The 16,014-nt window shown below is 40.7% G+C and overlaps 1 protein-coding gene across 5 annotated transcripts in view; it reads left to right on the top strand.

Moving 5' to 3' along the window:
* The window catches only part of JADE2 (jade family PHD finger 2), a 181,840-nt gene extending 166,846 nt beyond the window's left edge, over positions 1–14,994 (top strand). For 3 of the 5 annotated variants that reach the window (XM_014570002.4, XM_006116055.5, XM_006116052.5), the window contains 2 exons: positions 5,013–5,141; positions 9,409–14,994. In XM_014570002.4, coding sequence (XP_014425488.2) covers positions 5,013–5,141; positions 9,409–10,298 — 1,019 coding nt within the window. In that variant the 3' untranslated portion in view covers positions 10,299–14,994. The remainder of the gene's footprint in view (positions 1–5,012; positions 5,142–9,408) is intronic. The other 2 variants (XM_006116053.5, XM_075900395.2) reach the window with 2 other exon arrangements.
* Positions 14,995–16,014: the final 1,020 nt, after the last annotated feature.

Below are 16,014 nucleotides of genomic sequence, written 5' to 3'. Positions count from 1 at the left end.
GCACTGTACATATTGAGTATTCTGATTATTAGTATTTCATTAAGAGAAGGGGAATGTACATTTCATACCCTGGGTCTGCTGAAAGCCTCTGCTGATGACTTTCACTGACCCGGTACAAAGTAGATCTGTTATCCCCTCAGAGTAGTAAATCCTACTCATTTTGCTGGATAGTTAAATTAAGACGTCAGTCTGGCTGTGGAGCACATTGTTCCTTTCCACCTCCTCCTCATCCTGTTTGGGTGATGATTGCAAATCATGGGCGCACAACTAGTGAGATGGGTGTTTTTAGTTGTGGCATATGGCTCACTGGCATGTCTTAGTAGCAGTTGCATTGGCTTCTTTACAGTTGCCTCTGGCGCTGTTAAGAATCAAAGGTTAAGCCACGGGTGGGATATCTTTTGCTCCTTGATGCCACCTCCTTTTAACACCAATTCCCAGTAATTCACTCAGCCACATGGATCTATTAGCAGAGAACATCATATATACAGTACGAGATGCACTTGGGAGCATTTTATTAAATAGCAAATACAGAATTAATTTTTTTTTAAAGCATGCAATGATTGAGCCCACATCTCCTACATCCCTCTTCCTTTTTTCCAGTGGCAGCACAAGACTCAAAAACCAAGGCTGCATAACAGTTTTTCTAGAAACAGCATCTAGCTCTGCAGCAAGACTCCTCTGCCAGTTGTTGTTTGTGGCTTTGGAATTGCTTCTGAAGCCACCCCATGTTTGGCATTTCTGAGAAAATGTCTGGACTACACTTTCCCTTACAAAAATTTCCTTTGACTCAGATTTTGAGTCTGAGAAATGTAGTGTTGAAAAGTTTGTGACTTTGATTCCATGCAAATTCTTCTTGCTAGCCTGACCCAGGCTGCTTTATAGCACAGAGAGGAAGGTCCAGTAATCATGTACAATACGGTCTAGCCACGGATGGGCTCAAGCCACAAAATATTTGATACTGGTTGAGTCTGACCATCCAGGACACTGAGTACCTTCAGTGGAAGTTTCTGGTGTTCAGTACTTCTCAGGATAAGAGCTACCCTTTGGATCCAGATCCAAACTATTCAGAGTTGTGGGAACATTGTGTCCTGAGACTTTGATTGGGGCCTATGTTCATGCTGAGCATTTGCTGATCCCACTGGGCAGATTTTGACAACTTTTTGTGTTTACTGAAAGACACTTTACTCTACAAGTGATCATATTGCAGTTAGAGGAGCTATCTATTGATGGTGTGAATAAGAGTAGACAAATCATAGAAATCATAGGGTTAGAAGGAACCACAAGGGTCATCCAGTCTAAGCCCCTGCCAACATGCAGGCAGGGTATGTTGTGACTAAACCATCAAATATAGACAGTATCCAGCCTCCTTTTGGAAACCTCCAATGAAGAAGTTTCCACGACCTCGCGAGGCAGGCTGTTCATAGTCCTACTGTCCTCACAGTTAGGAAGTTTTTCCAGAGATTTAATCCAGCTTGTTGACTTTGAGTTGTGAGTCCTAAGCATCCCCCTAAAATTAGGTGTGCTTCTACAAAGCTTAGGGTGTGCTGACCAACGGGGTTGCTTTGAACCCTTACCTACCTTGAAAATAACAAGATTCCCATGGGACAGCAGCATTTGAAGTCCCAATAAGAAGTGCTCTGAATTACTTGAAGGAATGAGGAGTCTTACAGCTATAAAATTGCAAGTGTTAAAGCGTGCATCGGAGCAGTAGGTATTGTTTGCTTAAATAAATGGGAATGATTTTCAAATGGACACTTGATCATGATTTTATTTCCATGGAGGAAATCAAGGTAAACTTCTTTGTAAACCATCATGAACTACAGAACTCCACAGCTTTGTTCAGCAAAGGAGAATAAAGCATAGTATCAAAATGAAGCTCTCATAAGTGTGTTGGATAAATCAGTGGAAGTAGCTTCCCTCAAGAGAGAGCAAGTGTTGTAGATAGGGTGGATTATAGTACAGGGACTATTGGGGTACAAAGTTGTCAGTTTCTGAGACATATTTGATTATTTACGTACTTTTCTATTGCATTGGCTCTTACTGCACACATTAACTTGGACATCTGTGTGCTACCCTGAGACCTGCAGGACTTGGCTTTGTTTTTCACCATAGGACAGGCCTTTTTTTGTGTTACGAGCCAAATAAGTGGAGTTGCTTTATGTGGCAGTAACTAGTCTCCATTTTGTTATGGTACAAGAGAGGCACTGTTTTAAGGCCCAATGCTATCAAATGCTGTTGGCCTCCCTGAATTAGTGAGCACTCTCAACCTCTGTCAATTTCTGTGGTTCTTGAAGATGCTCAGCGTCTGGCAGGATCAAGCTCTTAGATAATTTGTTGTTACATTTTACTGTACTGAATGTGGAAAAGGAAATTTTTCTCCTAAAATTTCCTCACCAGTATTTTCTCCCCTGACACTTGATTTCATTGCCCTACATAGCAAGAATTTTGGGGGAAAGCAAGAAATCTGTATCACTCTTCCTGATTGAGTGAAGTCACTAATTATTATGATGAATGGCATGTAATCAACACAACCTAGTGAAGTTACCCCAGATGTGCATTTGTACACTGTATTTTTGGAAGGGTCATCTTCTAAAACTCAGGGAGGATTGTTTTCCCACTGATGAATGATCATTTAGGCAATACATTCTTATTCAAGCTGTTAGGAATTGCCAATGCATATCTCATATATGTCTTGCATTAAATGTTAAGTAGACTCCCGGCTGTAAAATGTGGCTGTTATTTTGTCAGGCTCCTTTTGAAAAGATACCATTCATATTTCTGTTTAGAACCACTGTGACGTCTAAACAAAGTCATATTTTTGTGTGTAAGTCAAGTGAAAAATGAGTCTGTTTGGAACTTTCCCCTGTCTTCTGGAGTTACTTGGCAGGAATATAACATATATCAATCTTTCTTGCTTGCTTTCTGTCCATTGCTCATGAAAGGTCCTGGATTGGCAGTCCTGGAAATGTAAATCTTCTCTTAAGCCAGACCCACAGATGTTCTCAGTAAGGATCTTAAATATCAGTTAATTGAATAGTTGAGTAACCTCATGAAATTGTATCAGTTAATCGACTAGTCTATAGTCCCCGTAGGCGGTGCCAGCAGCCACTGTATCAGAGGCAGCAGCGCAGGGTGCCAGGTGGGAGCTGGTCCACAAGGGGAGCCGGTTTAAAAACAAGTTCCCCTCACAAGCCAGCTACCTGTCACCCTATGCTGCTGTTTCTGAGAAAGAGGGAGCAGTGCGGGTGGCAATAGTCCCTGTCTGAACTCCCGGATCCGGCGTGAGCCAGAACTGAGCTGGGCTGCTTGCCCACCTAACTCCTAATACACTTTAAATGCAGAGCCGCAGCAAGGGTAGGTCTCAGACCCGTTGCAAGCCAGGACTGAAGCCAGGTGCTGGCCAGCCTACTAAAGAATTTACTGGCAGGGAGGGGGCGAGGGAAATGCGTGTAGTCTATAGCATTAACCTATAAACTTTTGCTTATCGGTTAATTGGTTAATCGACTGTACTATTACATCCCTAGTTCTCAGTCAGCTGTAATGCAAATGCCACTACTACATTTCAACCTAGAGCAAGGGTCTCAAATGTATGGCCATGAGTATGAGACCTCTGACCTAGCGAGACTGCCTCTAGGGAGAGAGCAGAGTTCAGTCTCCATGGCCCACCCAGCTCGCAGCCTCTCTGCAAAGGCTAGCAATTCTGTTGATGGTTTATAGAAAGCCGATACCTTCCACCGGTAACAGCATAGACCCCTTAAAATTATTTCTCAGTTATCATTTTACAGCTGTCTCATGATCACAACTTTTGTTCAGTGCCAACTTGGGTCAGCTTCAAGTTAATTATCAGAAAGCTAGAAATCACATTTCAAATTCCTCCAGCCATCCAGGTGCATACATTTGCTTTTAGGGCCCTGCTCTTTCCCCACTGAAGATTATCAGGAGATTTAGCATGAGCTGCTGCAGGAAAAAAAATTGGGCCCTTAATGAATATGTAAAAAGCTTTGAGTAGCTCACCAGGTAATACAAACTGTTCTTTTCAGAGAGCACATCTTAATCCTGTTCACCCAAGAGGAATAAATCCAGTACATATGCAAAACCATTTAGTATAAATTGATGTTTAGTTGAATGTCCAAATAGCTGTGATATATAGTTTTGGTTTTCAATAGCCAGGTTTCAGTAGCCAAGTGTCTGCTACTCCATTTAGTTAGATTTTATACCATATTTAGAAGTTTTGTTTTTTTCATTGCTATACAGTGCAAGCAAAAGTAGTTGTTATATCCAAAAGATCAAATAAAGACTGACCTGCTTAAAAGTGCTGCCAATAAGATCTTTGACAAACTTGTTTTGTGACTTTATACCAGCAGTGGGAGAGTAGTTGTCCATTTCCTTGTACAGTATAGTATACGTTGCAAATTTGCATTATACAACAAGATGTAAAGTTTGGAACTGCCTCATTCTTTTGGGGTGTTTATATGTAGGGGTTTGGTTTCTAAGCACTGTATTTGCTGAACTGAAATCTTGGTGCCCAAAGGCCTTGATCCAGCAAAGCACTTAAGCATGTGCTTAATTTCAAGTAAATGAGCAGTCCGGTGATTTCACCGGAACCGCTTGTGTTTAAAGTTCAATTTGTGCTTAAATGCTTTACTGGATCAAAGCCCAAGTTTCTTCTTTATACAGTCTCTGGGACTGAAAACCTTTCTTTAAGCTAGAATGGTCTAGTGTCCACTTGCCCAAAATGCTGGTACACTTGTCTCCTGCAGAGTTCTTGACCCAGGTTTGCACTATGGTTACCAACTCTCCCAGTCAGACAGATTACGCACCATTTGCGACAGTGGCGTCCAGTCCAGGAAAGTTGGCAAGCGTAATTAGCACTGGATCCTGCGATTGTTTCACCAAAGGTGACTAGCAAGGATTCTTCAAGTTCTTAATATCATCCTTATCTCAGTGCTCTGGAATGCACCAAGTTCCCTGGTGACATGAGCTCACATTTCTTTTTTTTCTTTTTTAAACAGAACAAACTGGGAAGAGAGCAAAAGGAAAGAAAAGTGACCCTAAAAGAAAAGGAAGAGACAGTAGAAAAAGTAGTCCCGAGAAAAAGGAAAAAAGGAAATCGGGGAATGAATCAGTCTTGGGACAGCTGGGTAAGTTTACATAGCTCTGAAATATACTGACTGCAGAAGCCAGAGCCATAGAGTTAAAGGAATTCCAAAAGCTACATTTATTCTGGTGGGTAGAGACAAGGCTGTCCTTAGCCATACACAGAGTATGCAGCTGCGTAGAGCCTCCAAATATTTGGGGCACCACTGGGTCTTAACGTCCACCCATCTACCTTTTCCTATCCCTGTTCTATGACTCTGCTTCCTCCAGAGAGGATCTAGTTCACTTAAAAGTGAAACCCCTTGCCAAACCTATTAGCAGAATTTAGAACCTGTGAAGAGCCATTCAAGTGGTAATGAAGCCATGTAGTAGGCATTTGCAAACTCCAGGTATATACTGTCAGTTTCTGAATTTACTGTGCTTGTCTACAGAGCTTTAGTTTAAAAGTTGCATTAGTGTGTTGTGAAGACCCCTTGATATTATAAATGGAGCCTATTGTTTGCAGACTGTCAGCTAGTAGCACAAAAGCTTGTGAAGTGTTCAGCTATCAGGGTGAAAGGGTTTTAACTCCAGCTGGAAGAAGGCATTAGAATATTGCACTGTGAAATAGTGATTTTACTTCCTGGCAATGTCATCTGACTTCTCCACCTGTTCCTTCCCTGCATAGTGTGTAACATGCGTCCTGCTGCTGCTTGTGAGCAAACTGCATGGGCCATGTGTTTTAGTTCAGTGCCTGCTGCACTATGCCTCTGTGCACCTCCAAGACAGGAATTAGTTATTCTAGGTGGCTGCTGCAGGCAGTCTCAGACCAGCTAGGAGATGGATACACAATGACATTGCTTTCTCAGCACTCCTTCCCATCTTTTTCCATGACAGAAGCATAAAGGGCCTGCCTGTGAACTTCCAACCCTGGGTTTAGTAGACCAATGCACAAACCACTGAGCTATCCTTCCTCCTCAAAAGAAAAGTTGTAGGAGAAAACAAACAGGATTTTATATGAACAGAAAAGGCAAGAGAAGGACATACATAGGCCTCTCTTCTTCCCTGCTCTAACCCCTTTCTCCTGTCCAGAAGTTCCTGCGATTCTGTGCATTAAGTGGATATGTAGCACATGAGCAAGCCCCCTCCCTCCCATCAAATATAACCCTCAGCTACATAGCAGATGGAAAGCCCTGAAGAAAAAGGGCTTTTCCTACAATTCCCCTAGCAATTCTACTTTCTGGTGTTGATTAATTGACATTTTAATCCCCCCTTGCCTCAGATTACTGTGAGAAGGTGCAGAAACTTAATTTGAGCACCAGCAAGGGGTTAATTCTTTGTTCAGCTCTCCCACAGGTGTGATGTCATAGCCCTTGGACTGGCGGCCCAATCAGCAACTTAGAGGAAAACCTGAGAACACTATAAAACAGCTCCCTGATCCTGGAAAGGGAAAGAACTTCTGGATGGGGGAGGGAGGTTAGAGCAGGGTAGAAGAGTGGTCTATGTATGTCCTTCTCTTGCCTTTTCTGTTCATATAAAATCCTGTTTGTTTTTTCTTACAACTTTTTAACTCTGGAGTCTTAATGGAAGACTCTTACTTAGGAAGGACATTTTCTGTTACTATTTAGATCAGCTGCCCCATTCTACTAGCCTACAGCCCTCCCTTGAGACAGCTTAGGTAGTGCTTTGACAAGTTGTGATATTTTAGTTATTGTCTGCAGCACTGGTTCTCTCCTTTCTCTCTCTTCCCCTCCCCTCCCCCCCCAGCATATCCTACACCTACAGCAGCAAGTGCTTTAAATCAAAATAGTTAATTCTGTGCTTGGCAGAAATGTTTTCTTACTCCGTGTGAAATGGAGATCCTGGGCCATGTGTCCTGCCCATTTTAAAAAAAGGGGGTTGACATTTTAAAACAGTGAATGATACAATCCTCCCCAGGATAATAACAGCCTAAAGACATGATCACTGGATGGGGTAGGGTGGGGTGGGGTGGGGTGGGGTACCTCAGGCCCAGCTTGCCTGGGTCCAGCACCAGAGGTTGAGGGCTCCCCCAGCATTGGGGAGCCTGTGGTGGTGCTCCAGCCCCCTTTCTGCCTCCACTGTGGGCTGAGGCACACAAAATCTACTAGCCTAGGTCCCCATCGGTTCATGTGTGTGAGGGGAATGTGAGGAGTGTCTTTCTCCTTCTCAGTCAGGGTTCACAGTGAGGGTTTTTTATTTGTGTGTAGCCCTGACTGATATTTCTGTGGGTCAGTGGCCCCTGACACAAAAAAGGTTCCCCACCCCTGACTTAGTGCCTAGCACAGTCTCTCCCCAGGCCATCTGTGGTTTCCTTTTTGAAAAGAGGAAAACATTTTGCATATAAAAATCTGCCCTTTTTTAAAAATAGGACTAATGTTTTTATTATTCTTTCCTATTTATTGAGAGCAAATCAAGACACTTTCAAACCTTGCTGTGTAACTATCAGAAACCAAACAGTCATTACAACAATGAGCTTTTCTTTGGAGACATTGTGCAGGATCATAGACATCAGAGCTCTCTGTTTAACAGGGTGTTACCATAGTACACAGTGAGGATCACTGCAACTGCTGACATGAATGAGACCAGTTTTTAAAGTAGAATTCCAGTGGGTTTCAAGCATAGCAAGTAGAACAGGCACACACCTGTGCTATTTGGATATCTTCTTTTTCCCCTCTGCCAGTGCAGACGTGTCCCCTCCCATACATTTTAAAGACACTCCTTTATCTACTTTGAAAAGTTCTAAGTAGTGGTGACCTCTTCCACTTCCTGAGAGACGATCATACTCAGGCAAAGCTCAGTACTAGGAAATTTTTCAACCAGAGTTTTCCCTCTTTTACTTCTAGTTCATCCTCTTTGTGCTACTCCAAATAATTCCTCTCCACTATTCACAGCTTTCACGTATGATGGTTCAAATGCCTGCTGCCATCACTTACTGAATCATGCACATTTAGCTGCTTGAAACACATGTTAGTCCCTCCAACCCACTGATTGTTCTTGCTCCAGTTTTGCCTGTCCCTTTTGTACCTATTGAATGCAGCATACCAGGTGTCCCGTGAGAAAATCCATCTAAAGAAACAGTGGCAGGATATGACCAAAGGCAAAAGAACTATAGCATGGACTTTACTAGTTGTGATTTTGAAGCTCAGTAGGTACATGTTGCATAGACCTGATTTTTTACAGCACAGACTGTTATCACACTTTCGCTTTACTCTAAGGAATTAAATGGTATAATCCAATAATTGAGTCCAGATGCAATAATCGTCTCTTTAAGGATTTATCAAATTCTTAGGAGCAGATAAAATTGGTCCAGTTTGCTACAGTAATATGAACATGAAAAGTATCAGGTTAAGAATAGGATTGGCTCCAGTGTTATTTCAGAGCAGTTGGGAATAGATTAAAACTTCTCTCTGTAATGGCACTTATCACAGCCTGTCTTTAGAAATCTGGCAAACTCCTACATCAATGCCCATAACAACAGTAGACCAAACCATCAGATTCTTACGCGGTTCTTAGGCCAAATGTCCACTGACATCAACGTGTTTAGCCAAGTGAGGGTTCTGGTTCAGCCCAACATTTGAACCCTCAAAACCAACATGAAATGCTGTTAGCGCTGTTCCTGTTTTGTTGTGGCTGTATACCTGCATGTTAAGACAATCAGCCTTTTTACATTTGAGGAAGGTTTCTGTACTCACATTTGCTTAATCCATGCTCAAAAGGCACTTATGCAAAGCATCTGAATGACAGACAACCAAAATGAATGGTCCAAGGCAGATACTTATTGGAGGAAGCTGACGCTGCATCCACTATTGACCTGTTGACATACTGAACATTGGATGTTATCTTATGGCTTAGTGGATTGCATACCATCATGACCAGTTGATCCCTCCTTTATACTCTGCTCCATAAAGGGGACAGTCCAGTAAATTAATACTAAATTCATCTACAATACTTAAAGGAAACTTTTCTTTACGCAGTATATAATCAAACTTCAAAATGTGCTGCAACAGATGGGAAAGAAGCAGTTAATATATGTACATTTTGGCAAGGAGTCCTTCATTTTTATTACCATTAATAATTACCATAACCATTATCACCTGAAGTAAAGTAGGCTTGTCATTTACCCACATATTACATGATGTAGGGTGCATTAGAATAGACATTGGCACCCCTCCATGTTTGCTGAATACTAAAAAATTGTTTCAGATTCCTTGCTTCCATTTAGAGTTTTGATACTGCATTGATACCTCTTACCATCAAAGCACAAACCGAATGATTCTGACTTCTCAGACTTGTCTTTTTTTATTTTTACAGGTTTGTCAACTTCCTTTCCCATAGATGGGACCTTCTTCAATAGCTGGTTGGCTCAATCAGTTCAGATTACCACTGAGAACATGACCATGAGTGAGTGGTCCTTGAACAATGGCCATCATGAAGACAACACTCCGGGCCTTTCAGAGGAGCTTTTACAAGATGAAGAGACCTTGTTAAGTTTTATGATGGATCATTCTCTGAAGTCCCCATTTAAGCATAGTGATGGAACAAAGAAAGTTAAAAACAAAACGAGAATGAACACTAAGAAAAAACTGTCCAGGAACGACTTGAACACAATCTTCAAGAGTCACCAAGAAGAGAATTCCAATCAGTGGACTAACAACAACATGACTAACTTATCAGATGACACCACAAAGCCCTTTGCCCATGATTCAAGAGCTAGCAAATCAGAGAAAGGAATGGTGAAACTTCACATCGACCGCAAAGGGGCCAGTGAAATAAAAAAGACAGCTAAGAAGGGATCTTCGCACCCTCTCCCAAAAGCAAATGATTCTCATGCCTCATTGTGTCTGAGAAGCTCCTTAAGCAATGACGAGGAGACAGTGAATTGTGCTCAGTGTGAGTCCAGTTCTCTGACTAAAGTGCCTGACTCAGTAGGTAGTCCGAAAACGGTAGTGAAGTTCAAGTTACCAAAGGAGAGCAGAGGGACTAGGAGGTCACAGATCCAGAAGCCCGACACTGTTAATGGGCCTCCAGTCAATGAAAGGTCAAAGGTCATCTTGCATCATTTTGACAATGAGACTGATGGCTACTTTTCTGATGCAGAAATGAGCGACTCCGACACAGAATCCGGTAATGGCAGAGTGCAACATAACCAGTTAGATTCAGGAAATGAGGATATTGTCAGAATGAGTATTTTGGCATCGTAACTCCACCAGATATCCCAACTGTGACAGTTTGATGAGGCCTAAACCCAGTTACAACTGCCATGTTCAATTTCTTCCTGGTATCATGACAAAGAGGTTTTTTTTAATATGTATATATAGTTTAAAATTCAGCACTGTTGTCTTTCTCTTCTCTATATGCCTGAGATACAGCTTAAGCGTCACACCAACATAGATTACTGTAACAGTAGCTGTCCCTTCTTAGTTAACTTGCATATCCCTATTAAAAAGAAATGCAAGCATGCGCATTAAGGGACTTATGCTTGCAGGCAATGAACAAGACTTCCTAGATTCTTAATAAAGAGGTTTGATTTTGCCAGTATCCGTTGTTTCTGCAGGGATGACAGTTTTATGGGCATTATTTAAAGTCAGACAAATTTCATTCTCTGCCTGGGATTATTTGCCCCTGTGTGTCAGGGTATTGGGGTACTGTGATAGCCACTGACACACACACACGACTTACTGAAAAAATCACTGTCTTGTATCTGCGTGTGTGTGCGTGTGCGCACAAGGTAGTAAAATAAGCGATACTAAAAAAAATATTTTTTTTAAAAAAAAAAGCACAAAAAGCTTATTTGAAGAAAGCACTTATGGGTAGAGGAAAACAACATTCTATTTATATTTTATTAAATCCTTTATTTTTTTTCTCACCTTTCCAGTTTGATCAGAATCCGTCCAGGGGCCAAGAACCACGATTTAGCCCTGCCACTACTACAGTCGGCAGCACTGTAAACAGTCTTCAAAGGCTTTCAGTAGATAGAAGAGACACATATCCGTGTCAGAGCTGCAGTGCTCCACAAATATTCCTCCTGAGTAGCTATGGGTATTTATTGATGTAATGTAAACCTCAGAGGGCCTTTGAATCCTTTAAGGTTATTTGAAAATGTTAAGTGATTTACTCAGGTTCATTGATCAGAATTTACCAAAACATTTGGGCCAAGATGGAACGGGAAAGGGGGGGGGGGGGGGATTTCTTCCAAAACAGGAGGGTTGTAAAATATCAAATCAGTTTGGCAAAAGAACTTATTCCAGCACATCATCTTTATTCACTGGGATTGTGTTCAGCTGTGCTGGGAGCTGTACATTAGAGCCCAGCAGGTGGCTATTTTAAATCTCGCTTCCATCCTGCCCTGCAACACACACTCCCGACCACTTCCACAAGTAGGGCAGTGGGCCCCGTGGGCTCCTGGTCCCACTGCAGGGCTCCTGTACATGTAAACTCACCATGCACAAGAGTGGACAATTGACCTTCAGCCTCCATGCATTGTCCTTTAGAGGCAATTAAATGATTTGCCTTTCTCATTTTGTTGTTCTACTCAATACTGTTACTAAAATGATACATCCGTCCCTCCCCATCCTTTTTCGTTCTTTGAATCCTAGTTACAAGCTGTTGACTTGATGTAGGAGGGTGATTCACAAAAGCTGACATTATAAATATTATAATAATTTAATGCATAAAATGTCCCCTATAAGCCTTAAATGTTGTTTAAAAGCCTGTGCTACCTATGAGTCAGGCACATTTCCATGTTTGCACTTAATTGCACCATTATTTCAGTTTTGGCTTCAAAGGTCACAGTTAAGTCATGCTACATGTTTTATTGGAGTGACCCCAGTGTGAGCTCAGGGAACAAAAAAACAAAAAACAAAAAAAATTGAATTCACTGAAACTTTTTTCTGTTGTTGTTTTTTAAAAATAAAAAAAACCTGGGACACTTCTGTAACTGGTAAAACCCATCACTTTAAACAAACAAACACAGAAAAGGATGAGTCAGTCAAATAATTTTGTGTATGCCAAAGAATATTTTGACAATAAAGCAGCACAGCCAGAAACCGGAAACTTGTCATTTGGGAAAATTGCAAGTTATTTAGCAACAAAGGACTAGAGACACATTCATGACACAAAACTGAGGTGTTAGCTTCCAAGCTTGCTGACGGGGATGCTTCTGTCACTGAAGCTGCATCCTACCGTTTTGATTTCTGATGCTTTTTGCTCCTTTGACCTTGAGCTTTCTTTTAAATTCCGTTAACTTTGAAAATTGACTATCTTGGCGTTTTAAAGTAAATTGTCTTTACTGGCCTTCAAAAATCCTTCTTCTCAACTATTATCAACTTAGTATCAGATTGGAGTGAAATTAATACAAAATTGGCTAATCTCAAGAAATCAACTCTAAAACCAAACATACCTGGGTGTTCTCCTCATTTGATATATTTTATACAAATTATTATTTAAAAAAGGAACCACCTAAAACCTGGTTATAAATTAGCATAATCTGAGGCTGGAAACTAAAGTCTGCTCATTAATTAAGGCTCAGTATGTTCAGATATTGTTAAATACAGTAAATAGGACTTAGTTTATCTTATCAGGCTTGCTAGCTTTAGCTACCGTATCCTAGTATAAGAGTCATAACAATAATCAATATGCTGCCTTTCAATGAATCTTGCTTCCGTGTGCTTCACTTCAACAATGGTAAAAAACCAGACACAAATCTCACCGTGCACAGCTTCACTCATTAGCTTCTGCATTCCTTGCTTGCTCAGTACAGGAGAGCAAAAGGGAATAGACTTTAAAGAACAACCAAACGACAGTGGCACCATGTTTCTGTTGACTCCAACGCAGCACTGTGATCCACTCCATTGTTACTGTGATCAGGAAGTAGTTCAAAACCAAAAAAAAAAAAAAAGAAAAAAAAAAGAATCCCCCAAAACAGTTGAAAACAGCCACCAGACATTAGGGCATTGTGATTTTGATCAGGGATTAAAATTACAGAGGGGGCCAAATATGGAAATGAACAGAGAACAGCTTATCAGAATTACTGGGAGAGAAGACTCCAAAAGAGGGTTTACCAGGCAGTACAGAAGGTGTGCACACTCTGTGAGAGTTCTCAGTTCTGTATGTAGATGCTGAACCCTTTGTCTTTTGACTTGAGTTAACTGTTGATATTTTGTATAATTGCTGTGGGATTTATTTGAGTGGATTCTTTCATTTATTAGAACCAGTAATAACAATCCCTTGAGTGTCCTGGTTTAACAGAAGAGCGCTGGGAATAAATCTAGGGTAAAGCATGTTCTCAGCTGGACCCATACTGCACCTTTGGCATCCACGGAGTTGCATGGGCCCCATATTCTACTCCATAAATGAGGTGGGGTCCACACTAAGATAGGCTTACCAGAAGGTGTTTTGCTCAAGACAGCTAGAAAATCTTCAGACCTCCACTGGCCGCCTGCTACTGCTTCCTGGGGTGTGAGGGCTAACAGCAGGCTGGCTAACAATGAAAGAGATGACCAGGAAAGGGGAATGAGCTTCCAGGAGAGGAAAGGTAGGACAGAGGACTTCACTGTGGGCTGAAGGCCAGATCTAACCCCACTTCCAATCGGGACCAAGGCCATTTCACAGCCACTCCAGTGGCCTCACCAAAGCCCCGAAAACTTAGCTACTATTCAGTCATTAGGCACCTGGTTCCTAAGAAACACTCCACGTGTCCTTTGCTCCTATGCTCCTACCACCAACTTATTTCATACCAGAAATGTTAATAATTAAGGAAAGAAAAATGTACAAGGAAATATTTTTGATGTATTGTAAATGTATTTTGAAATGAACAGAAAGAAAAAGTATAATGGTTTATTTTATTAAACGAATGTTTGTCTTTAAGATGATATATAACTGCAGGTGTTGACATTTGCACTGTAAAAGGGACCTGTTTCCTTTGAAAAGCACCACCACACTTGTGGGTTAATGTGATAATGCACATAGCTCTGATCAACACTCATTTCTAATTCATAGAGAACAACCCAAATTAGTGTTAAAGCATTGGTGCCCAGTGGAGTTTCTTGAAGACAGTTTGGAGATCACACTTTAATTTTTCACCCCATATATTTTTGGTTTTTTTGGGCTAGCTGTATTTGGGATATTTTTCATGTTTATTTTTTAAATGTCTAATATTTGGAAGACCTTTCCCTCAAAGCACAATAGCAAATTAGCCTTTTTAACATGAGCGAGAACAGAAGATTTCTCGCACATTTTGCATTCTTAGTATTTTCATGAACCCATCATTATGTTATCCACATCAGCCTAAGGACTAGCAACTGGCCATAAAGGAACTTCTCTGTCTGTTGCCAGGGCAGTGTGTTAATTTTGGTTGTTCTTTAAGGAAATTCCCATGTACTTTGCTCCATTCCACACACGAAACAGACCCGCTTCACATCAGTTACAGGAAACGATATGAATGTCACAGGAGGAGAAATCCTTCTGTTTTCTTTGTTTCAAAGAACGTGATGTGCCATTTGTTAATATAAAAGAGAAATATTGAAATATATTGAAAAGAGCAATTTTAAATTATTTTTGGCTTATGTTGCAATATTTATTTTCTTGTATTAGAAATTCCTTTGTAGAGAAAAAATGTATTTTTCATTAATGCAAAAACCTATTTCTCCTTTTTGTACATTTTCCATGTTAGTTAATCCTTAAAGCAATATAATGTATCAAACTTGTTCCGTGTGAGACTGTATTATGCATGCTGTTTGTGTTGCCTTGCAGTAGCTCTGTCTGCCATTATTTTCATCATGTTTAGATTTAGTGTATGCTTTAATACACATTGGGACCATGGCCCATTGCTTATGAAAAAAACTTTGCATTCCTCAATGTGTTGGCAAATGCAGTCAATAAAGCAGTGTTTTATGTGTACATTTTTGTTTTGAGTATTGTCTAGGCAACAGGTTCAAGTGTAGCAAATTCACCTTGGTATCAAAGGACCCAAGTCTTCCAAGTGGCTTCCTACCTTAGTAACGAGAAGAGTTTGGTTTGTACTACAGATATGACATTCATTTGTTTCTGTTAAGGTTGGTTCACTTCTAGGTCCCTAATAGCATAATATGTAACTGCTCAGCTCTTTGAAAGAGCAATAGATTTCCATCACCCCACATAAGTTAACCATTAGCATTCGATTGGAATGTGTCAGCTTTGTAATTTATTGCTTTGGGGAGAGGACTTAAAAAAGGCTTTATCAATGTTTGGAGGTGATGTGGGATCTGTTTGTGTCCATTCTGAACAAACTTTATTTACTGTAGTGTCTTGCAGGCAAATATATCCCAAAATGTTTTGGAGATTATAGTAATAGAAGCAGGAGACAGTATTAAAGAAGCAGTGGAAAAGAAATGTCAGCTGAGATTTGAAGAGACAATTGTGAGATGGAAGCATATGAGGAAACAGTTCTGAATGACAGGAGTTGCAGAGAAGAAGGTTCTCAAATGAGGGGTAATTTCACACTAAAGGAACAATATCATACTCCATTTGCTATTCACAGCAATAAAACCCAAGAGAATTCATAAAATGAGGATTTTCTCTTGCTTTCCATTTGGGTTTCAAATAATAGCGATACGACGACAACTCCCAACAAGAAAAAAAAGGCTAAAATTACATAAATAGTATTTGGACTTATGGGAAGAATTCATCTTCAAACAATCAAGCCTCTACTGAGCGTATAAAGAAATTGCATCAGTGAGGGTGAGAAATATGACTAGCAGTGAAAGAATTATTTTCCATATATTTGTCATTTCTAAAAAAAATGCTGCAACTCTCATGCGGCACATACACAACTCAGAGAACAATTATGGTAAACAAACAGATATCAGAAATGGAGCTCTGTTAAGCATGGCTCCTACTCAGCTCCTGCTTTCTTATCTACCTACCTATCTATGTGGGCCA

The sequence above is a fragment of the Pelodiscus sinensis genome, chromosome 16 (assembly GCF_052426305.1).
Source record: "Pelodiscus sinensis isolate ZL-2025 chromosome 16, ASM5242630v1, whole genome shotgun sequence".
Lineage (NCBI taxonomy): Eukaryota > Metazoa > Chordata > Testudines > Trionychidae > Pelodiscus > Pelodiscus sinensis.
The sequence above is the reverse complement of the archived record's forward strand: the minus strand, read 5'-3'. Positions and strand labels throughout refer to the sequence as shown.